The sequence below is a fragment of the Pristiophorus japonicus genome, chromosome 1 (assembly GCF_044704955.1).
Source record: "Pristiophorus japonicus isolate sPriJap1 chromosome 1, sPriJap1.hap1, whole genome shotgun sequence".
Classification (NCBI taxonomy): domain Eukaryota; kingdom Metazoa; phylum Chordata; class Chondrichthyes; family Pristiophoridae; genus Pristiophorus; species Pristiophorus japonicus.
This window is the reverse complement of record NC_091977.1, coordinates 15445180-15468864: the sequence shown is the minus strand read 5'-3', so window position 1 is coordinate 15468864 and position 23685 is coordinate 15445180. Positions and strand designations below refer to the sequence as shown.

At 45.1% G+C, this 23685-nt stretch overlaps 1 protein-coding gene and 1 pseudogene across 1 annotated transcript in view; both read right to left on the bottom strand.

The window, feature by feature from the left end:
- Positions 1-23685, bottom strand: part of fam193a (family with sequence similarity 193 member A) — a 292373-nt gene that overhangs the window by 5483 nt on the left and 263205 nt on the right. The window contains exons 14-18 of the mRNA XM_070877089.1: positions 21338-21601; positions 16386-16668; positions 14823-15009; positions 7423-7653; positions 2421-3261 (exon numbers count right to left, since the gene is read on the bottom strand). Of these exons, the coding sequence (XP_070733190.1) occupies positions 2421-3261; positions 7423-7653; positions 14823-15009; positions 16386-16668; positions 21338-21601 (1806 nt within the window). The remainder of the gene's footprint in view (positions 1-2420; positions 3262-7422; positions 7654-14822; positions 15010-16385; positions 16669-21337; positions 21602-23685) is intronic.
- LOC139278881 (5S ribosomal RNA) lies at positions 11888-12007 on the bottom strand (annotated as a pseudogene).

The following is a 23685-nucleotide window of genomic DNA, read 5'->3' as shown; positions in this document are numbered from 1 at the left end:
GCTGATCCGCTTCCATTGTCGAGCAGGCAGGTGATAATGGCCTGTAAATTATGTGGGTTGGTGGGGGTGGGAATCTCCCATCTTTCCACTTCAACTTTGGTGAGAGACCAGCAAAACTCCAGGAAAATGTATCCAACAACACCAGAGAGAAATCATGGTGGTCTCTAATCAGTTAGTGGCTCCCAACATAAATATCAGCAGCTGGTGTGAGAGGAAACAATGGTGCACCAGTCAATCACACACACTGATTAAAAAGGCTGGGATGATGCAGTGGGTTATACTCTGGCCCATTAACCGATGCGCCCATGGTTCAAATTCTGCCTCCAATGATGGGATGAAAGTCAGCGTCTGTGAAATGGATTTGGGCCGTCACCACCAGTTCCTCGGAGAGAATAAAACTCTCCCCAGTCCAGCACTAGTTGGCAATCACACGGTATGGAAAATCGAGGACAGTCATTCAAGATCCAGGCAGAAGCACGGAGACTTTCTCTGCAGCCAGCTGGAGAATAGCTGGGAGATTGTGTTAAAATTTGAACTTGGGAGTGTGGCAGTGCCGACAGGGCATTATCTTGCTTGCCCCAGTTGCCCCGAGAAAATGGCGAAGAATCACCACCTTGAACCGTTGCAGCCCTTGCGGCAATGGTGCTCCAATGGCTTAGTGTGCCGTGGCTCAGTGGGTAGCACGCTCGCCTCTGAGTCAGAAGGTCGTGGGTTCAAGCTTGAGCACAAAAATCTAGGCTGACACGCCAGTGCAGTACTGAGGGAGTGCTGCACTGTCGGAGGTGTCGTCTTTCGGATGAAACGTGAAACCGAGGCCCCATCTGCTCCATCAACTGGACGTAAAAGATCCCACGGCACTATTTCAAAGAGCAGGGGCGTTCTCTCTGGGTGCCCTGGCCAATATTTATCTCTCAATCAACGTAACAAAAAAAACAGATTATTTAGTCATTATCACATTGCTGTTTGTGGGAGCTTGCTGTGCGCAAATTGACTGCCGCGTTTCCTGCATTACAACAGTGACTACACGCCAAAAGTACTTCATTGGCTGTAAAACGCTTCGAGATGTCTGGTGGTTGTGAAAGGCGCGATATAAATCCAAGTCTTTTTTCCCCCATGATTTTTTGATGTTTGACTTACAACAGCCTGGCTTTAGAGAATATTAAGAGCTAGCCACATGGCAAGTCTGATTCTTTCCTGACACTAGAACACAGGTTAGCAGATATAGTGAATTCAAATTTGACAAACTTGCTGAGTTTTGGACCTCTGGATTCCATTACCAAAACCACTACCACCAGGCCTGAATCCGAGATACTGGAACTGAAAAGTGTATCGTTACATAGCACCCCGTAGCTTTTGAGCACAAAGGAAAATTAACGAAAAATATTGTTATTTGGGAATGTCTCCTTTTCCTCCCAGATTTTTTCCCTCCCTCTCCCAGGTGATTACATGGTTGCGTGTGGGGTGGGGTGGGGTAGCGGGGGGGAAAAGAGGGGATTGGGTGTTTAGTCGTGATGCTCCAGGCATCACGAGTGTGCGGCAGGCTCGATGGGCCAATTGGTCTTTTCGTATGTTTTGTAAAAGTCCATCAGCTACAAAGAATGCCGAGAGGTGTTGGAAGTGATCAAAAGATACTGACATGCAATTCAGTGGATACTTGTGTATTTCTCGAAAGGCAGATTTAAAGAGTGTTCCCCACTATCGATCCAATTTATCCACGGTGTTTATTTAAAAATTAGTTCCGGGGTGTGGGCCATCCCTAATTGGCCTCGAGGTGGCGGTGGTGAGCTGCCTTCTTGAACCGCTGCAGTCCGTGTGGTGAGGGTACCACAGTGCTGTTAGGGAGAGGGCTCCAGGATTTTGATCCAGCGACGATGAAGGAACGGCGATACATTTCCAAGTCAGGATGCTGTGTGACTTGGAGGGGAACTTGGAGGTGATGGTGCTCCCATGCGCCTGCTGCCCTTCATGGTGGTAAAGATCGCGGGTTTGGGAGGTGCTGCTGAAGCAGCCATGGCGAGTTGCTGCAGTGCATCTTGTAGATGGGACACACTGCAGCCATATAAGTCAGTGGTGGAGGGCGTGAATGATTAAGGGTGTGGATGGGGTACCAATCAAGCGGGTGCTTTGTCCTGCATGGTGTTGAGCTTCTTGAGTGTTATTGGAGCTGAACACATCCAGGCAAATGGAGAGTATTCCATCACACTCCTGACCTGTATCTTGTAGATAGTGGAAAGGCTTTGGGGAGTTGGGAGAGGAGTCACCACAGAATACCCAGTGTGCTTAACAAAATATTGCTTTTAGGTGTCCTGTGAAGAGTCGATGTGTGGGGATCATTTGCGTGACTGAGTAACATTACTGGCAAGGCCAATTTGGTTAAAGTATTCTATTTTACATTTGCAAAAAAAAAGAGTAAAACTCACCAATGGAGTTGTTCAGCTTGTCGCCTTTCTTCTTCTTGTTTTTCTTGGTCTTTCCTTTGAGCTGGGGGGACTCCGCAGTGTTTTTATTAGCTTGCTGCTGATCATTAGAAGGGGCAGGTTCGCTCATCGCCAGCACTTTGTCTTCCTTCACGTGGTTGAGCTTCTTCCCGTTGACTCCTTTCTTCTCCTCCTTTCTCTGCTCAGTCAACATTTGGCACTCGGACAGCTTTGGCTTGGGCGTGCCCAGTTCTGCCCGACACCGAGCCGCAGTTTTCTGATGCATCTCGCAGGGTCTGAAGCTCTCGGCCGGCTTTGACGGCCGTTCAGTACTCGGTCTGACCGCCTGCGATTTTAACTTCTGCTTGCTGTTCACTTCATTGTGCGCCGCTGTGGGGTCCGGGCTGATGTTGGCCTCCGACTGCTTGGCCCTTGCCTCCCGCTGAGATGGCGGGTGGGGCGGTCTGGCGTCCTTGCCGTTTGTTGGCGCCTGCTGCGTCGCACTAGGTTCTGGCACTGCTCTCTGCTCCTCTCTGCTGTTTGCCTGCGTGGGTGGAGAGTTGGTAGGTTTTGCTATAGTGTCTGGCTGCTGGGATTTGCTGCTATCGTTTAGCGGACCCGCAGCAGTTTCCTTTAGCCGTGCATTTTGTAGAAAACACTCGCCTTTTTGGGACTCTTTCGTGCGCTCTTTTTTCTTTTTCTTGGCCGATCTGATTTGCTGCAGCTCTTGAAGCCGCTGCAACTCCTGCTTTAGCCGCTCTTCCTCCTCCCGCTGCCTCTGCTCCTCCAGCAGTTGTAACTGTTCTCTCTCGCGGGCTTCGGCCTCGAGACGAGCCTTCTCTTCCTGCAGGGGGGGGGGGAAACAGCAGTGAGTTTTATTGAGCTAAAGCTTTTGTCGCTGTTATAAAAAGGTGCGTTACTCACCCAGCGGCGTGCTAGTCCTTAAGGTCTTCAAATACGTTTCTCCCCCAACTAACACGGAGTTAAGAATTGGGTTCCGCAATTCTGTGGGGGAAAATGTGGCCCAACCCTTCGCTCCCTCATGAGACTGATTTTTTCCATGCCTTATATGCTGTCTAGAGCAAATGTCAGCACTGGTTTCTGAGCATACCTGCCTCGACAAGACATTAGCTTTTTGGGCTTTTCGTGCAATAATTGGACGACAGATCGAGTTGCAGGTGGCAAATGTATGAATTCAAAGGGTCCATTGCATTCCATAGGCTCAACTTGGTGACCTTTCCAGTTCTTTTCATCGAGTGGGTGACAAGCATTTGCATTTTTGCACAGGAAAATGCCTGTCTTATTATCTAATTGATACTGCAATGCCCTGAACCCTGGGGAAGCAGAAATACCAAGCGTCATTCAACAGCAGTGACAGCCACTCATTCTGGTCGCAAAATGTGATCCACTTGGATGTAAAACTCTGTCAATCTGATTTGCAAGTGGCGATCTTAATAACGCACAATCAAGCCAATGTCCCTCGAAACTTCTCTGTTTCTAGAATTCAAAATCCGTTTGGAATGATCCATCACATTGCTACAGAGAGTGCTTCTCAAAACCCACAGACTCCAGAGCGAAGAAGTTTACAGCACAGATTCGGCCCATTCTCTCTCTGCCGATTCCTTATGAGCGCAATCCGAAACTAATCTCGCCACCCCCACCCCCACTTCCCATCGCCCCGTGTCTTCCTCTGCTTCAAACATGTCTCCAATTGTCCCTTAAAAGGGTGCAATAGCCTCTTCCTCAACCACCCCCGCCGTGGGAAGGCATTCCATACTCCAACTACCCTCTGCGTAAAGAGCCTTTTGAATCAAGGCATGGAATACAAGAGCAAGGAGGTTATGCTTGAAATGTATAGAACATTGGTTAGGCCACAGCTGGAGTACTGTGTGCAGTTCTGGTCACCACATTACAGGAAAGATGTGATTGCACTGGAAAGGGTGCAGAGGAGATTTACAAAAATGTTGCCTGGACTGGAGAATTTTGGCTAAGAGGAAAGACTGGGGATGCTGGGACTCTTTGCTTTAGAACAGAGGAGGCTAAGGGGAGATCTGATTGAGGTGTATAAAATTATGAGGGGCCTGGATAGAGTGGATATGAAGGACCTGTTTCCCTTGGCAGAGGGGTCAACAACCAGGGGGCATAGATTTAAAGTAATTGGGGGAGGTTTAGAAGAGATATGAGGGGAAATTGCTTCAACCAGAGGGTGGTGGGGATCTGGAACTCACTGCCTGAAAGGGTGGTAGAGGCAGAAACCCTCACCACATTTAAAAGATTCTTGGATGTGCACTTAAAGTGCTGTAACCTACAGGGCTACGGACCAAGAGCTGGAAAGTGGGATTAGGCTGGATAGCTCTTGGTCAGCCGGCGCGGATACGATGGGCTGAAATGACCCCCTTCCGTACTGTAAATTTCTATGATTCTATGAATCAGGCATTTTGGTTCAAAATCGTGTCTCAATATGAAATATGTGACTCTGCATAAATAAACCACGCCGAGTGTTAACTCAGTATAAACTAAGCGTCGAACCTCAAACCTGCCTGGTCTGTTTGGCTCAGCTGTTCATGGTTTTCATCAACTCAGCCAGTGAGGAAGTTGGGCCAAATCTCAAAATTAAACTCCTAGCAACCTTCACAATGTTACAGAAAAGGAAACCAATAATGAAATAGACTTCAAGTGCATCTTCTCGTAATTCCTCAAGCTCTGAATGACTAAACCTGAAACAGGATATGAAAAGGTTCCTCCATACAATTGTTCTTTGGCTTCAATGTGCACAATAACAGACTGACACTTGTAAATTAAAATACAAAAGTGGAGAAGTTTATGCTCAAGTGGAATGCATTTTGAAACCAAAAATTAAGAGGCTGAATACCTATCTATTCCCAGTGGTTTATCGGATACCAACACACCTATGCCTTGCCAAAACTACTGTGTGAACCTATAGAGAAAGTCTATAACAGAATGACAATCACATTCATAAACTGGCAAAAATAGGGGTGAAGAAACAGAAATGTTGGAGAGAAGTGACTGAAGGCACTGTCAAAGAGTGGGTTTGAGAAGGCTGTTGAAGCTTGGGAGCGATTGGCAAGGTGGAAGGGCTGCGGAAGAGAATGCCAGTGTGTGGGACTGTGATGGCTGAAGGTTCTGCCACTGAGAATAGAGGGGAGTTATAAGGTAGTATAGAGAACAGCGATGGGCACAAGATGGGCCAGTGTGTTGAAGGAGGCTGCAGAGAAAAACAAAGTTTGGGTGTACGGGAAAGCGGTTTCGAAGAGATGGGCTCCACCTAAAGCAGACTGACATTAATGCCTTCACAGTAGGTAAGTGGGTAGGATTAAAACACGATGGGAGAGGACATAACAGACCAAAAAGAAACAAAATGGACAATAGCAGAAAGATCTAATAAAAAAAATAACATTTTGAGGGATAGAATAAATTACTGCAGCATTGGGAGAATATTGATATTTTTAGCTCTCAAACATGAATTATGGGAGAAAGTGTTTCACAAGGATAAGCCTACAATATTAAAAAAAAGATATAGCAGCTATAAAAAGGATGAACATCACAGCAGAAAGGGATGAGAGTAAAATAACGGGGATAATGTGATTAAGAGGAAATTAAAATAACCAATAGGTGCTATAGACCACCTACACCAGGTGAGCTGCTGGATGGGGAACTGTTTGGGCAGATACGGAACATCACGATGGGGAAGGATTTCAATACTTCACAGATTGAAAGGACAGAGCCAGGACAACCTGAAGGTGGATTGTATTGTGGATAAATGAAACCAGGCAACAGTGCCCCTTAAGAATCTGTTCTTTTCAAACATTTGCCAGTTCTAACGTAGGGTCATCAACATGAAACGTTAACTCTGTTTTTCTCTCCACAGATGCTGCATGACCAGCTGAGATTTCCAACATTCTCTGTTTTTATTTCAGATTCCAGCAGCTGCAGTGTTTTGCTTTTGTAACAGTAATTGGGCACTGGGACATCTGCAGGGCATTGGACCCCAAGTTCTTCTCACATTGTAATGATAAATGCTGAGGCCATGGAGCGGGAATAAGCATTCAGTTTTGGTCACCCTATCTAAAGAAGGATTTAGATATATTATAAAGGGTTCACAGAGCAAACAGGATGATTCCAGGCCTGGGGGACTGGGTAATGAAGAATGGCAACTAAACTTATTTTGGCTGGAGTAAAGACCGAGGAGAGACATAATACAAGTGCTCAAAATACTTCGATGAGGATGAGGTAAACAAGGTATTTATCTTGCATAATGAACACAGCGCCAAAGGACACATGTACAAAGTCAGAAGCTTCGAGCAAGGATGGGGATTAGAAGAAACTTTTTCTTCACACAGGCTAGTCGATCTGTGGAACAGACCCCCCCCCAGAGGTGGAAGTTTATTTAGGGACAAGCAGCATCTTGGGAAAAGAAGCTGGATTGATATCTGTTGAGAAGGGAGATTGAAGGAGGGTTATAAAGATATGAACACTTAATTTTCCAGGCGGAATTAGGGAAAATAATTGACTGTGCCTAAAATAGGCCATTAACATAGGTGGTGTGAGAGGGAAGTGCCTGATATTTGGACAATGGATGGAATAGCATCAAGGAGCTGAACGCCCATTTCTTTGGATTCAAAAGTATTGCCATCATGACAGGGAGATGCACAAGAGCTGCACTCCAAAGATATTTCACATAACAATCAAGCAGTGACTATTTATCGCTGTGTGACTGGACGCCAAAAGGGACATAGAAACAAAGCAAATAGGTGCAGGAGTGGGCCATTCGGCCCTTCGAACCTGCACCACCATTCAATAAGATCATGGCTGATCATTCACCTCAGTACCCCATTCCTGCTTTCTCTCCATACCCCTTGATCCCTTTAGCCGCAAGGGCCACGCTGCGTGTCCGAATCGAAAGCCTAAAGGTAAAGCAGCGCAGCGGAGACGGAGGGTGCAGAAGGTGGTCTGCTCCAGCCTGTGGGACGGAGAAATCGCTTACCTTTCGCTGCTTGTGTCGTGCTCGCTTTGCTGCCCTCGAGCTGCTGACTGGTTTGGATTCTGTGCTATTTATAAACTGTAATAGATCTTCTACTTTTCTGTGGTCGACTATCTGCTCTTTCTCCAGGATCTGGTCTGCTTTCTTTGGCTGCTCCTCTTTGCGTTTGGTGAGCCGTAACCGTAGCTTCTCCCGCATTTCAGCATAGTTTCTGCTCGTCGGCGCAGCAGGCGGCTGAAAGACACGGGCAACAAGGTTCAATTGCAGGCGCCTGCTCCGTAATTGGTCCAAATCAACACAACTAAAGGGTGACAGCAAGTTTAAACCAGTTACAAATCGGTTCACACTAAAGTCGGGCACTAAAACTGGACTACTTTTGCATCTGGAAGCAAAATAAACCCCAATAGCAACGCTGCTGTGTCGAAGATGATCGGGTCAACTGCCAATGCAGCAGATGGACAACCTTAGACTATATTGTACAAATTGTTTCCGGCCAGCTGTTCATATATACGTACTGGGGTCGAATTCATGAAGAATGTCACGGCTTAAATAAAAAAGACACGCAGTTAAAAGGTGGTAGAAAACAGGCTTTTGGAAGCGGGATGTTTAAAGCCAACCGGGATGTTGCTAAAGGTGCTGCATTTGGCATCAATACTGCCCCTCTGCGTTTCTCTCCCTTAGCCCTCGTTAAAGTTAGGATGGCCAGAGACTGCTATCCGGTGACCCCGCTAGTGTGCGCAGGCCTGGCCTGGGATGAGCACAGTGGCTCAGGCTCGGCTGCGATGGCTCCCACAATTAAATCGCCGCTGACACTCACTGACAAGGTTTACACATGAGTAATGGCCCCCTCGGTGAGGTACTGTAGGGTACCTGTGGAACTGCCCCCCCCCCACCCACCAGCAAGAACTCACCAGCTTCAGGGGAGGATGATGACTGGTGGGAAAAAAAAAATTAAAACCCCATGTCCTTTTATACGGTTAACTGTTTTACTCAAAATAATTAAAATGGAGGGATTATTAGACTGCCCACTGGCCAACTCTTCCCAACCTCCGTTAGCATAAACTTTGTGTTACAAATATCCAAATACTGATGAGAGAATCTAGAGCAAAGAGAGAGAGAGATGGAACACACACTATGCACTTTTCATCATGCAAGAGGTACATTCCTTTGCTCGATAGTGGAAATAGGACAAGTCGCAGAGTCTGTATTGGTTTAGTGCCTCGGGTGAACGCGCCGATAAACTTTCAGCCTGTACTGCCAGTTTTCTTTGGTGCACTTTCGTTGAGGGCGACGGAGCAATCCTTGCGGGTAGCGTCACCTCACCAGCTCTCAGCTGCAAAATCCGGCACTGCATTTGCAATGAAGTCAACACAGAAACTGCACCGTTATTGATTGCGTGCATTTTAAGATGGCTCCACGTTTGGTAGGAGCCCCGGCAGCTCAGCTGGGTAAGACAATGGGTAGCTGAGCGATCTGCAGCAGTAAGGTCCCAAGTTCAATCCCTGGTCAGTGCAGTGCCGAGCCGAGTTAGCGGATTGCAAATGGGATGCTGGTAGGAGCCCATCCTACCTCCACGCCCTTGGGGAGGGAGAGGAAAATGGGTTACTTCTGATCTGATCTCCACGTAACCTGCCCGTGTGTGTTTGACAAACTATGGCTTACCAGCTGGCATCAAGACACCCCGCAGCCTCCAATGTGCTGTAAAGTTCATAGATTCTTACAGTATCCACAAGAAAAAACTGCATACACATTTAAAAATGATTTGACTAAATGCACTAACTATATTCTTAGTTCCCAAAAGAATGAATCACATTTCCATCGTATTGATTCCACCCAAAAATAACTTCTCAATTGCTACATTACAATTCCCCGATCTGACATAAATAATTGCAAAAAAAAACTTGCATTAAAAAATATCTCTAATGCTTCACATGATTTATGAATTAAATAGCCCTTTTGTTTCTGGCACGATCCCACAAACAGCGTCATGAATCAAAACACCGTGAGATCTTCAACACAGGTGGACTCAATGGAACATTGTAAAGGATGGCACCTCCGACAGTGCAGCATTTTGTCAGTACTGCCTCCATTCTGTGCTCAAGTCCTGGAATGGGGCTTGAACTACAAACTTCTGAATCCAACTGAGCTGAGGTCACACTTGCATTCAGATATTGATTTAAAAAAAATAAAGTGTCCCATCTTCGACTGTCAGACACAATCTGCATGATCCAGAGGAGATTTAATAGGATGTTGCCTGCTGGACAATTTTAGCTATGAGGAAAGATTGGATAGGCTGGGGTTGTTTTCTTTGGAACAGAGGAGGCTGAGGGGATACCTTATTGAGGTGTATAAAATTATAAGAATGCAGGGTGGTTGCAAGGTGGCCAAGACTGGGAATTAAACATACAGGGGTATCTGACGATTCGGAAAGATAGACAAGAAGGGAAAGGAGGTGGGGTAGCTCTGTTAATAAAGGATGATATCAGGGCAGTTGTGAGAGACGATATTGGCTCTAATGAACAAAATGTTGAAGCATTGTGGGTGGAGATTAGAGATAGTAAGGGGAAAAAGTCACTGGTGGACGTAGTTTATAGGCCCCCAAATTATAACTTCACAGTGGGGCAGGTAATAATCAAGGGAATAATGGAGGCATGTGAAAAAAAAGGAACGGCAGTAATCATGGGGGATTTTAACCTACATATCGATTGGTCAAATCAAATCGCATGGGGGAGCCTTGAGGAGGAATTCATAGAATGCATACGTGATTGTTTCTTAGAACAGTATGTTACAGAACCTACAAGGGAGCAAGCTATTTTAGATCTGGTCCTGTGTAATGAGACAGGAATAATAAACGATCTCCTAGTAAAAGATCCTCTCGGAATGAGTGATCACACTATGGTTGAATTTGTAATACAGATTGAGGGTGAGGAAGTAGTGTCTCAAACGAGCGTACTATGCTTAAACAAAGGGGACTACAGTGGGATGAGGGCAGAGTTGGCTAAAGTAGACTGGGAACACAGACTAAACGGGGGCACAATTGAGGAACAGTGGAGGACTTTTAAGGAGCTCTTTCATAGTGCTCAACAAAAATATATTCCAGTGAAAAAGGGCGGTAAGAGAAGGGATAACCAGCCGTGGATAACCAAGGAAATAAAGGAGAGTATCAAATTAACAACCAATGAGTATAAGGTGGCCAAGGTTAGTGGGAAACTAGAAGATTGGGAAAATTTTAAATGACAGCAAGAATGACTAAGAAAGCAATAAAGAAAGGAAAGATAGATTACGAAAGTAAACTTGCGCAAAACATAAAAACAGATAGTAAAAGCTTTTACCGATATATAAAACGGAAAAGAGTGACTAAAGTAAATGTTGGTCCCTTAGAAGATGAGAAGGGGGATTTAATAATGGGAAATGTGGAAATGGCTGAGACCTTAAACAATTATTTTGCTTTGGTCTTCACAGTGGAAGAACAAAAAACATGCCAAAAATTGCTGGTCACAGGAATGTGGGAAGGGAGGACCTTGAGATAATCACTATCACTAGGGGGTCAGTGCTGGACAGGCTAATGGGACTCAAGGTAGACAAGTCCCCTGGTCCTGATGAAATGCATCCCAGGGTATTAAAAGAGATGGCGGAAGTTATAGCAGATGCATTCGTTATAATCTACCAAAATTCTCTGGACTCTGGGAAGGTACCAGCGGATTGGAAAGCAGCTAATGTAATGTCTCTGTTTAAAAAAGGGGGCAGACAAAAGGCAGGTACAGTTTAACATCTGTAGTGGGGAAAATGCTTGAAACTATCATTAAGGAAGAAATAGCGGGACATCTAGATAGGAATAGTGCAATCAAGCAGACGCAACATGGATTCATGAAGGGGAAATCATGTTTAACTAATTTACTGGAATTCTTTGAGATATAACGAGCATGGTGGATAGAGGTGTACCGATGGATGTGGTGTATTTAGATTTCCAAAAGGCATTCGATAAGGTGCCACACAAAAGGTTACGGAAGAAGATAAAGGTACGTGGAGTCAGAGGAAATGTATTAGCATGGATAGAGAATTGGCTAGCTAACAGAAAGCAGAGATTCGGGATAAATGGGTCCTTTTCGGGTTGGAAATCGGTGGTCAGTGGTGTGCCACAGGGATCGGTACTGGGACCACAACTGTTTACAATATACATAGATGATCTGGAAGAGGGGACAGAGTGCAGTGTAACAAAATTTGCAGATGACACAAAGATTAGTGGGAAAGCGGGTTGTGTAAGGACACAGAGAGGCTGCAAAGAGATTTAGATAGGTTAAGTGAATGGGCTAAGGTTTGGCAGATGGAATACAATGTCGGAAAATGTGGGGTCATCCACCTTGGAAAAAAACATTAAAAGGGAATATTATTTGAATGGGGAGAAATTACAACATGCTGCGGTGCAGAGGGACCTGGGGGTCCTTGTGCATGAAACTCTTTTAGAAAAAGCCTACTGCACCTGGTATTCCCAGGCAGTCTCCCGTCCAAGTACTAACCAGGCCTGACTCTGCTTAGCTTTACGAGATCAGACGAGATCGGGCGTTTTCAGACTAGTGTGGCCTTAGGCTAAATTTTAGTGCTTAAGTCCCTGGAGTGGGACTTGAACACACAACCTTCTGACCTTGAAGCGACAGTGCTGCCCACTGAGCCACGGCTGAACCATGTCATTGTGCATGAATCCCAAAAAGTTAGTTTGCAGGTGCAGCAAGTAATCAGGAAGGCGAATGGAATGTTGGCCTTCATTGTGAGAGGGATGGAGTACAAAAGCAGGGAGGTCCTGCTGCAACTTTATAGGGTATTGGTGAGGCCGCATCTGGAGTACTGCGTGCAGTTTTGGTCACCTTTCTTAAGGAAGGATATACTAGCTTTGGAGGGGGTACAGAGACGATTCACTAGACTGATTCCGGAGATGAGGTGGTTACCTTATGATGATAGATTGAGTAGACTGGGTCTTTACTCGTTGGAGTTCAGAAGGATGAGGGGCGATCTTATAGAAACATTTAAAATAATGAAAGGGATAGACAAGATAGAGGTGGAGAGGTTGTTTCCACTGGTCGGGGAGACTAGAACTAGGGGGCACAGCCTCAAAATACGGGGGAGCCAATTTAAAACTGAGTTGAGAAGGAATTTCTTCTCCCAGAGGGTTATGAATCTGTGGAATTCTCTGCCCAAGGAAACAGTTGAGGCTAGCTCATTGAATGTATTCAAATCACAGATAGATAGATTTTTAACCAATAAGGGAATTAAGGGTTACGGGGAGAGGGCGGGCAAGTGGAGCTAAGTCAGATCAGCCATGATCTTGTTGAATGGCGGAGCAGGCTCGAGGGGCTAGATGGCCTACTCCTGTTCCTAATTCTTATGTTCTTATAGAGTGGATAGGAAGGACCTATTTCCCTGAGCAGAGGGGTCAACAACCAGGGGGCATAGATTTAAAGTAATTGGTGGGAGGTTTAGAGGGGAATTGAGCGGAATTTTTTCATCCAGAGGATGGTGGGGGTCTGGAACTCACTGCCTGAAAGGGTGGTAGAGGCAGAAACCCTCACCACATTTAAAAAGTACTTGGATGCGCACCTGAAGTGCCGTCACCTTCAGGGCTACGGTCCAAGAGCTGGAAAGTGAAAGGCTGGATAGCTCTTTGTCGGCCGGCGTGGACACGATGGGCCGAAATGGCCTCCTTCCCTGCTGTAAATTTCTATGATTTTAATCAACGCAAAACACCAGGTAGCATTCCGTTGCCCAAGTAAAGCTGCTACTGTCATTGTTCCGTGCAGTGAAATGGATGGAGACACAGAGGTTAGAGCAAAAATGACATCGGATTTACAGCACAGAAATAGGCCATTCGGCCCAACAAGTCTAGCCCGTTGTTTGTGCTCCACAAGAGCCTCCTCCCACCTTAAAAGTGACAATATGGTGTGTGCGCACAATATTATCAGCAGTGTTCACCAAGATTTAGAACAAGAAAGCCACTTGATCACACTAAGAATTGAAGTTATAATTGCCCCTGTAGATATAAATGTAGCCCTTTCAAAGAGTTTTTTGTTGAATTAGTCACTGGCTTCCTGTAAAACATGCACTATTCCATATAAAGACTGAAAAGGCTGCGGCTTTTTTCTTTAAAAAAAAAAGACCGAGAAGTGACCCAATAGAGGTCTTTAAAATTAGAATGGGGTTTGATACGGTAGATGTAGAGATGGTGTTCCCACTTTTGTGGAAATCCAAAACTATGGGTCATAAATATAAAATAGTCAGGAATAACAGTAAGACATTCAGGAGAAATTACTTTACTCAGAGAGTGGTTAGAATGTGGAACTTCCAACACAGGGAGTGGTTGAGTCGAATAGCAGAGATACTTTTAAGGGGAAACTGGATAAGTACAAGAGGGAGCAGGAAATAGAAGTATATGCTGATGGGGTTAGATGAAGTAAGGTGGGAGGAGGCCTGTGTGGAGCACGAACACCAGGATTGATCTGTTGGGCCACACTCTTGGTAAAGAAGTTTCTCCTGAATTCCCTATTGGATTTATTAGTGACTATCTTATATTTACTGGACTACCACACAAGTGAAAACATTTTCTCTTCTGCTATATCTAAACAAGTCATTGGCTGCTTCAGCAGTGAGTTCACTCTTACTACAATAGTAACAGGCAGTGGGTAAGCTGGAGTACTGCTTGTAGTTCTGGTCACATTACAGGAAAGATGTGATTGCACTGGAAAGGGTACAGAGGAGATTTACAAGAATGTTGCCTGTACTGGAGAATTTTGGCAATGAGAAAAGATCTGAGATGCTGGGTCTGTTTTCTTTGGACAGAGGAGGCTGAGGGGAGACCTGATTGAGGTGCATGAAATTATGTAGGGGCCTGCATAGAGTAGATTGGCAGAGGGGATTAACAACCAGGGAGCATAGATTTAAAGTAATTGGGAGGAGGTTTAGAAGAGATATGAGGGGAAATTGCTTCAACTAGAGGATGGTGGGGGTGTGGAACTCACTGCCTGAAAGGGTTAATGATAGAGGCAGAAACCCTCACCACATTTAAAAAATACTTGGATATGTACTTAAAGAGCCGTAACCTACAGGGCTACGAACCAAGAGCTGGAAAGTGGGGTTAGGCTGGATAGCTCTTTGTCAGCCGGCGTGGACACGATGGGTCGAAATTTCCTCCTTCCGTGCTGTAAATTTCTATGATTCTGTCTTCTCCTCACAAGGCGTTAATAACTCTGGAAAAATGCGCACTCTTCCACGGCTTGACACAGCATGCCAGCATGATGCCATTGGTCCTCTGAAAGGTTGAGACGCGCGGAATATAATTGGAAGCAGAAGCTGTAGCAGAAATGATACACCGTTTCCCCCCCACCCCCGCCGCGCCCTGAGCAAGGATCACTCACCCCGCCATGCCCAAAAAATTCACAGTAGCAGCAGTCACAGTACTTTCCTTCCTTCTGATTGGTTGACGTTGAGGTACTCGAGCTGTGTTCTGAGCAGCTATCTTCATCTTGGCTCTCTTCCCCGTCAAACTGCTGATGATCGTACACATTGCCGCTCTCGCACGGGTGTCCCTCGCAGTCCGGGTCACTACAGAAGCATCAAACCAGTAGTTAGACCAGAGATAAGCTTGACCACACACAAGGATGGCAAGAATACAAAAATATAGGGTTTAACCTCTGCGAATTCTCGAGAGATACCATTTTTTCAAAGCTTGTTGTTTCTAAAGGTTCAATTGGTGATTACTATTCAATAAATTATGATTTTTCTTCAACCACAGCTCGCCCGAGCTCGCTCCAACCGGCTTACTCCTTTTCAGTCCTCGTTTGCTGTGCAGATTCTTTTCCTGCCCTGTAAATCACTCGTAAACTTCTCTCAGTACATAAAGTTGTTGTTGTTAATTCTAGCCTGACTGCTTTATATAGTGACTTATTATGTCTCTCAGAAATGTCTCAGTGCTTTGACACAAGGAATTACTTCGGCAAAATGTGGTAACTAATTTAAGCACAGCACAATCCCACGCAGCGGCAATGTGCAGTTGATCGTGGTGTTGGGTGAGGGAGGAACGGCAGCTAGGGAGTCAGGAGAATCTTTTTCGAATGGTGTCATGGGACCTTTTACCACCCACCTGAACCAAAGGAACAGGCATTCGTGACCTCACTTTAAAATCACATCCAAAGGACGGCACCTCCGACAATGCAGCGCACTCTCAATCCTGCACGGCAGCATCAGTCTACATTAGGTGGTTGATGCGTCAATATATTGGGCAACAGGGCTTCTGTGTTGGCCTAATTTTCTATTTAAGCAAAATCAAATGTAGAACAAAGTGGAATGTAATCAGGATCAGTTCTACTTCCGTCCCCATGTCTAACGTCAGTGGCCACAATACACAAAGGTCAACGTTGGACAACATTATCACATCATTGTAACTCAGCTGCAGCCATTGTAACTCAGCTGCAGCATCCACCATGAAATATATGTATGAATGTATGAACATAAGAAATAGGAGCAGGAGCAGGCCATACGGCCCCTCGAGCCTGCTCCGCCATTTAATACGATCATGGCTGATCCGATCATGGACTCAGCTCCATTTCTCTGCCCGCTCCCCATAACCCCTTATTGTTTAAGAAACTGTAACTCTGTCTTAATTCAATGCACAGCTTCCACAGCTTTCTGAGGCAGTGAATTCTACGGGTTTACAACCCTCAGAAGAAATTCATCCTCATCTCAGTTTTAAATGGATGGCCCCTTATTCTAAGATCATGCCCTCTAGTTCTAGTCTCCCCCATCAGTGGAAACATCCTCTCTGCATCCACCTTGTCAAGCCCCCTCATAACCTTATACGTTTCGATAAGATCACCTCTCATTCTTCTTGGATTCATTTTGTTCCAGACTTGTTTTACACGACACATTAAATGGAAACGCCAATAACCGTAACAGTCAACAGATACACGTTGTGTACTAACCTGCAGACACTGGCTGAAGCACTCACTGAACTTTCTGTAGTAGCTACAGGGGGTGCAGTTGAGGTTGGACAGAGCCCAGAATGAGGATCGACAAAACCTGGGGCGGTGGAAGCTGTCTTTGGGAAAGGCGAAGTCACAAGGTTAGGCATGTGAGGTGCAGAGGCAGGGGACAGCGGCGTGGGTGCGAGAGATGGAAGAGATGTTAAACCTGTGGGGCTGTTCCTTGGTGCGACTGGCGTGGGATGTCTGTGGTCCTCTTTACCTAAATTGTGGAAAACTTCACCTGTACCAAAAGCAAAGCACAAAGGAAGTCAACAACTTGGAACACTACGATTGGAAATGCTGAACACCAACATATTACCACTCTGGGTTAACGTATTTCCTCAAGTACAGAAACACTTGGAAAATAGAAGACATCATAAAGTAACAGAACAAATTTTGTGGCAGAAAAACTAAGGCTCAGTGTTAGCTTTTCACCTGAAGTCTGCAATTTGTTTTGCAAGTGGCACCTTGTGTGTCTCAACCTCCAGATAGGCCTGTTCTAGTCCTCAAGCTGTGGTAAGTGTTTAAAATGTTAAAATAATTTGAGAGGGCAGATGGAGTATAATGTTGGAAAGTGTGAGGTTATGCACTTTGGCAGAAAAAAAATCAAAGAGCATTTAAATGGAGAAAGATTGCAAAGTGCCACAGTACAGCGGGACCTGGGGGTACTTGTGCATGAAACACAAAAGGTTAGTATGCAGGTACAGCAAGTGATCAGGAAGGCCAATGGTATCTTGGCCTTTATTGCAAAAGGGATGGAGTATAAAAGCAGGGAAGTCTTGCTACAGCTATACAGGATATTGGTGAGGCCACACCTGAAATACTGCGTGCAGTTTTGGTTTCCATATTTACAAAAGGATATACTTGCTTTGGAGGCAGTTCAGAGAAGATTCACAAGGTTGATTCCGGGGATGAGGGAGTTGACTTATGAGGAAAGGTTGAGTAGGTTGGGCCTCTACTCATTGGAATTCAGAAGAATGAGAGGTGATCTTATCGAAACGTATAAGATTATGAGGGGGCTTGACAAGGTGGATGCAGAGAGGATGTTTCCACTGATGGGGGAGACTAGAACTAGAGGGCATGATCTTAGAATAAGGAGCTGCCCATTTAAAACGGAGATGAGGAGGAATTTCTTCTCAGAGGGTTATAAATCTGTGGAATTTGCTGCCTCAGAGATCTGTGGAAGCTGGAACATTGAATAAGTTTAAGACAGAAATAGACAGTTTCTTAAACGATATGGGATTATAGAGAGCAACCAGGGAAGTGGACCCAAGTCCATGATCAGATCAGCCATGATCTTACTGAATGGCGGAGCAGGCTCGAGGGGCCGTATGGCCTACTCCTGCTCCTATTTCTTATGCCGAGAAACTATTCCCTCTGGTAGGGGAGTCCAGACCAAGGGGAAGTCATCTTAAAATTAAAGCTACGCCATTCAGGAGCAGAATCAGGAAGCACTTTTTCCACACAATGGTAGTAGAAATCTGGAACTCTCTCCCTCAAATGCTGTGGATGCTTTCACCACTGAGGAAGATAGATTTTTGTTGGGTCAGGATATCAAGGTACATGAAGCAAAGGTGAGAAAAATAGAATTGAGGTGCAGATTAGCCATGATCTAACTGAATGGCCTACTGTTTATAACAGCTCCACTTTCTACAACAGGGCACGTTGTTAACCATTGCTTTGCCAGGCCAAACATAATGGAGAAGAGAGATCAACATTGGAGCCTAGGTGAGTTGAGAGGAATGACCCATTGCCCTTAGCAGAGAGGTCAGTAACCAGAGGGCATAGATTTAAAGTAATTAGAAGGATTAGAGGGGAGTTGAGGAGAACCTTTTTCACCCAGAGTGTGGTGGGGGTCTGGAACTCTCTGCCTGAAAGGGTGGTAGAGGCAGAAACCCTCACCACTTTTAAAAAGTACTTGGAGGTGCACTTTAAGTGCCGTAACCTACAGGGCTCCGGACCTAGATCTGGAAAGTGGGATAAGGCTGGATAGCTCTTGGTCGGCCGACGCGGACACGATGGGCCGAATGGCCTCCTTCTGATTAAACTTCCATGATTCTACGGTTCCATGATTTGAACTGAGTCTGCTGATCATCAGTTAGAGAAACAAACGCATTGCAGCATTTGAAAAAACCCAATTTGCTTACTGCCAGCTGCCAAATGCGTGGTGATGGGCAGCTTTGAAGAGGGGAAAGGTGGAGAGAAGGGAACAAGAAATTAAAAGCAATTCACTTAGTCGTCACACCAGATACCCTTAAAAAGCTTCGCTGATGAAATAGTCTGATCATCCTTACTAGAACAGTTATTAGGTTTCCCCAGCACTCGTGCACCCTTTGTCGACTGTTCAACGCTACCTTCCCTTTGTTCTATTGACAGAACTCATTAACCAGCTATAGCCGACTCTCAGACCCCGTGAATGAGAAGAACTGAATTAAATGGAGACAGCAGTCTAAGTGGCCAGAGGGTTTCCTGAAGGCAGCGCCTGTCAGCTATCCAATAAAACTTGCTTGTGTTTCTTGAAGTGTTGCTGTACCAACTTTAAAAAAAAAGGATTACATTAGTTTCAAAGTGCACAAAAGTCTCTTTGTCTACATGAGCAGTCGGGTCTCGAGCTGACAAAAGTATATCTAAGGGTTTTAGTGCCAGTGGGTGCAGAGGTAGACTTGGAGGCAGGCAATGCTATGATGGATAGGATGTGGTGTTTAAAGCCCAGCCAAGGGTCAAACAGAATGCAAAGATTGTAAGTGGTGAGGTTCAACCACAGAAACCAGGGAGGGAGATGGAGCCAAAAATGATGGTTCAGTGAAATCCCGGTGACAGCACTGATCTGCTGTATGGAACTGAAACAACAGTCACAGATTCTATTTCTGTACAGCAGACAACTGCGAACTTGACAGGAAATGAATTAAGTTTATATTAAGCTGCAGAGCTAAAAGAAGTTTGATGCATGATAAATGAGCGAGAAGGCAAGCCCGCAAGTTGCTGCAGCTTAATAATTAGGGCGTCACGGAGCTGAAGTGCAATTTTTACAATGCACGTAGCCGATAATGTCACGTGGCAAGCTGTTGTCCCTTATGTGCACAGCACAGATTTTGTTCCACCCACAGGGAGCTGCCCAACCAGATCGACCTCCCCCACAGCTGGAAAAAAGATTCAAAAAAAGCTGTGCGCTGATGCTCACCACCAGCTGTAACCATCGCCAATCAGTATCGGCTGCACACTACAAGAGCCAAACAGCTTGGCACTCAACAAAAAAGTCTTGCATTTATATAGCACCTTTCACAACCTCAGGACTGACATGACAGCCAGTTTACGCAGAGCAAGCTCTCGCATACAGCAATTGAAATAATGATCAGATGATCTGGGTTTTTTATAAAGTGATGTTGGTAGACAGGTAAATATTGTCTGGGACACTGGGGAGAACTCTCCTTCGTGGGATTTTTACATCCTCCTGAGAAGGCAGACGGTTTAACTTCTCAACTGAAAGACGGCATTCTCTGACAGGTAGCTCAACTCAATTTTTCTGGCTTTGCACCTCGAACAGTGCTTCGCTGCACTGGGAGTGTCAGCTATCATGCGCTCAGGTCTCTGGAGTGGGACTTGAACCCACAACCTTCTGACTCAGCAGCTAGAGTGGCCACCCATTGAGCCATGGCAGACACCTTGTCACACTGTACGCGATACGAAGGGAAACACCTTGGCTTTCAGCGTGTACCAGTATCCAGTCACTACGATGCCCACTCCCCAAAAAAGACTGCTCTATACGGGCTCTCCCCAGCGGAGTGACGCAGTTATCTGCAGAGTAGCTGAGCCCAACAGCTGATCATGGGGATGACAGGAGGGGCACTGCCGTTTTAGACTCAGAAACCCTGGGTGAGGGAAGGGAAGATGGGAATCAATCCATCGCCAGAGTTCTTGGCCATAATTGCTATCCAGCGACTCGTACTAGAAGTGCATGGGTGCGCATGTCAAAGGAGGCAGGACTGAACTGTGGTGGCTCATGTTGTGAAAACTAACGCGTGAAGAATAGCCATTTGGAAAAGGTACTGGGCTCTGCCAGACACTTCTGGAAACTGAATCCCAGCAAGCGATTAACCCATCAATAGATCAATCCTACTGAAAGAGATTGATGGACTAGGCCTATATGCCAAAGCGTTTAGAAGAATGAGGGGTAATTTCATTGAAACATATAAACTTCCTGATGGGATAGATGTAGGGAGGATGTTTCCTCTGGCTGGGGAGTCTAGAACCAGGGGTCAGTATCTCAGAATAAGAGGTCAGCCATTTAGGCCTGAGATGAAGTGAAATTTCTTCACTCAGAGGGTTGTGAATCTGTGGAATTCTCTACTCCAGAGAACTGTGGATGCTCAGTCATTGACTACATTCCAGACTGAGATCGATAGGACATTCAATAAATTTAAGACAGAAATAGACAGCTTCTTGAGCGATAAGGGGATAAGGGGTTATGGGGAGCGGGCGGGGAAGTGGAGCTGAGTCCATGATCAAATCAGCCATGATCTTATTGATGGCCTACTCCTGTTCCTATTTTTTATGTTTTTATGATAGATGTTTAGATACCAAGGGAATCAAGGGATATGGGGATAGTGTGGGAAGGTGGAGCTAAGGTCGAAGAGCAGCCATGATTTTACTGAATGGAGGTGCAGGCTCAAAGGGCCGAATGGCCTATTCCTACTCCTATTTCTCATGTTCTTAAACATGGTAACGAATGGTGGGGAAAATGATTAGAAAGAAAAGACAAGCTATAAAGTCAAAATATCCATCACTGAATCAGAACACTGAGATGTACATTCTATGAAAGAGCTCTCAAAAAAGAAGCCTGTATAATAACTCTGATACAATAAGCTAGACTCAACTGAAGTTAAACTCTCGAGAAAGTGGGTTGGTTTTACCTAGTGATGTAGGCCTTTTGGATGAGACTTTAAACTGATTGGAGCTAGATTGCACAGTAGTGGCTGTAGATGAGACAGATGAGGTGGCTGAGGAGGTTGCCATGACGACTTTGCTTGTGTCCATGGAGGCAGGGGGATTGTAGAGACATTTTTTCCTTGCTGCAGGCTTTTTCTCCTTGGTATCCGTGACAGCAGTATCTGTGCTGGTTGCGGGAGGAAGTGCTTCAGGCCTAATCTCTGGCAGTGGTGACCCCAACATGTCACCTATGGAACAAGGACAAATATAGATGGTAAACATTGAAAACTCTTCCCGTGTCGTCACCAAATTACCATGGACTGCAATACCTTCACAGTGCTCTTAACTTCAGACCACGCTTCGGAAATGTTATTATATTTCAGTTTAAAATAAAGGAATCTATGAATTTTATTTCTCTCTAGTGATTGGACAGACACATAGCAGGTCTATAACGATATAGACTAGATACCAGGACAATTGCTTTCCTCAGAAGACATTTTACTGTCTGGGAAATTGAATGTTTAAGTATGGATTAAAAAAAAAAATAATTCACAGGATGTGGGCATCGCTGGCAAAGCCCATTTATGGCCCATCCCTAATTACCCTGGTAGTGAGCCGCCTTCTTGAACCGCTGCAGTCCATGTGGTGAAGGTACTCCCACAGTGCTGTTAGGGAGGGAGTTCCAGGATTTTGACCCAGCGACGATGAAGGAACGGTAATATATTTCCAAGTCAGGATGGCGTGTGACTTGGAGGGAAACTTGGAGGTGGTGGTGTTCCCAAAACACACTGGAACTTACATTGCATAAAAGAGCGCTCATAAAGGAAACCTGTATAACTCCGATATAATAATCTACAGTGGATACAGTGCAGTCCTTTTGAAAAGGGACTCAACAAGTTCCTGAAGAACAATGAAAGTAGGGTGCACGAGGGGGTTATGTGGGTTAACTAAATCTGCCTAGTGATGTATCATGAGTAACCATGGTCGCGTGGAGCTTGCTCAGTTGACTGGAAGAATTGGTGAGGGATTTCTCCTTATTTCCCTTTCTCCACACATGAAATTGGTTGCCGGTTTATTGTTGATTCTTATCCTCCACAGAGGGCAGTGCACAAGGTCGCACCATCTAATGCCTGATGAGCCAAACCCTCTTTTCTTGCCCTTCTTTTCATAAGTCTGTCATTTAATTTGTGATGATCACAAGTGGGAGGAAAATTGATTAAGTTCCACACACAGATAGCAGGGTGCTGGGAAACATGCACAATAAATAATCACAATTTTGTGGAAGGCGGGTGGGAATTTTGTGCTCCCTTTACAGTTGAGGTTATGGAACATTGGGTTCATTTAAGAACCAACTGCATGCTACAATGCGAAGAAAGTAGGGTTGGTATTCTGGGAGAGTAACACACGAACATAAGAAATAGGAGGAGTAGGCTATTTGGCCCCTCGAGCCTGCTCCGCCATTCAATAAGATCAGAGCTGATCTGATTATGAACTCAGCTATAGATATTCCAGTGAAAAAGAAGGGTGGTAAGAGAAGGGATAACCAGCCATGGATAACCAAGGAAATAAAGGAGAGTATCAAATTAAACACCAATGCGTATAAGGTGGCCAAGGTTAGTGGGAAACTAGAAGATTGGGAAAATTTTAAACAACAGCAAAGAATGATTAAAAAAGCAATAAAGAAAGGAAAGATAGATTACGAAGGTAAACTTGCGCAAAACATAAAAACAGATAGTAAAAGTTTTTACAGATATATAAAACGGAAAAGAGTGACTAAAGTAAATGTTGGTCCCTTAGAAGATGAGAAGGGGGATTTAATAATGGGAAATGTGGAAATGGCTGAGACTTTAAACAATTATTTTGCTACGGTCTTCACAGTGGGAGACACAAAAACCATGCCAAAAATTGCTGGTCACAGGAATGTGGGAAGGGAGGACCTTGAGACAATCATGATCACTAGGGGGGTAGTGCTGGACAGGCTAATGGGACTCAAGGTAGACAAGTCCCCTGGTCCTGATGAAATGCATCCCAGGGTATTAAAAGAGATGGCAGAAGTTATAGCAGATGCATTCGTTATAATCTACCAAAATTCTCTGGACTCTGGGGAGGTACCAGCGGATTGGAAAGCAGCTAATGTAACGCCTCTGTTTAAAAAAGGGGGCAGACAAAAGGCAGGTAACTATAGGCCGGTTAGTTTAACATCTGTAGTGGGGAAAATGCTTGAAACTATTAAGGAAGAAATAGCGGGACATCTAGATAGGAATAGTGCAATCAAGCAGACGCAACATGGATTCATGAAGGGGAAATCATGTTTAACTAATTTACTGGAATT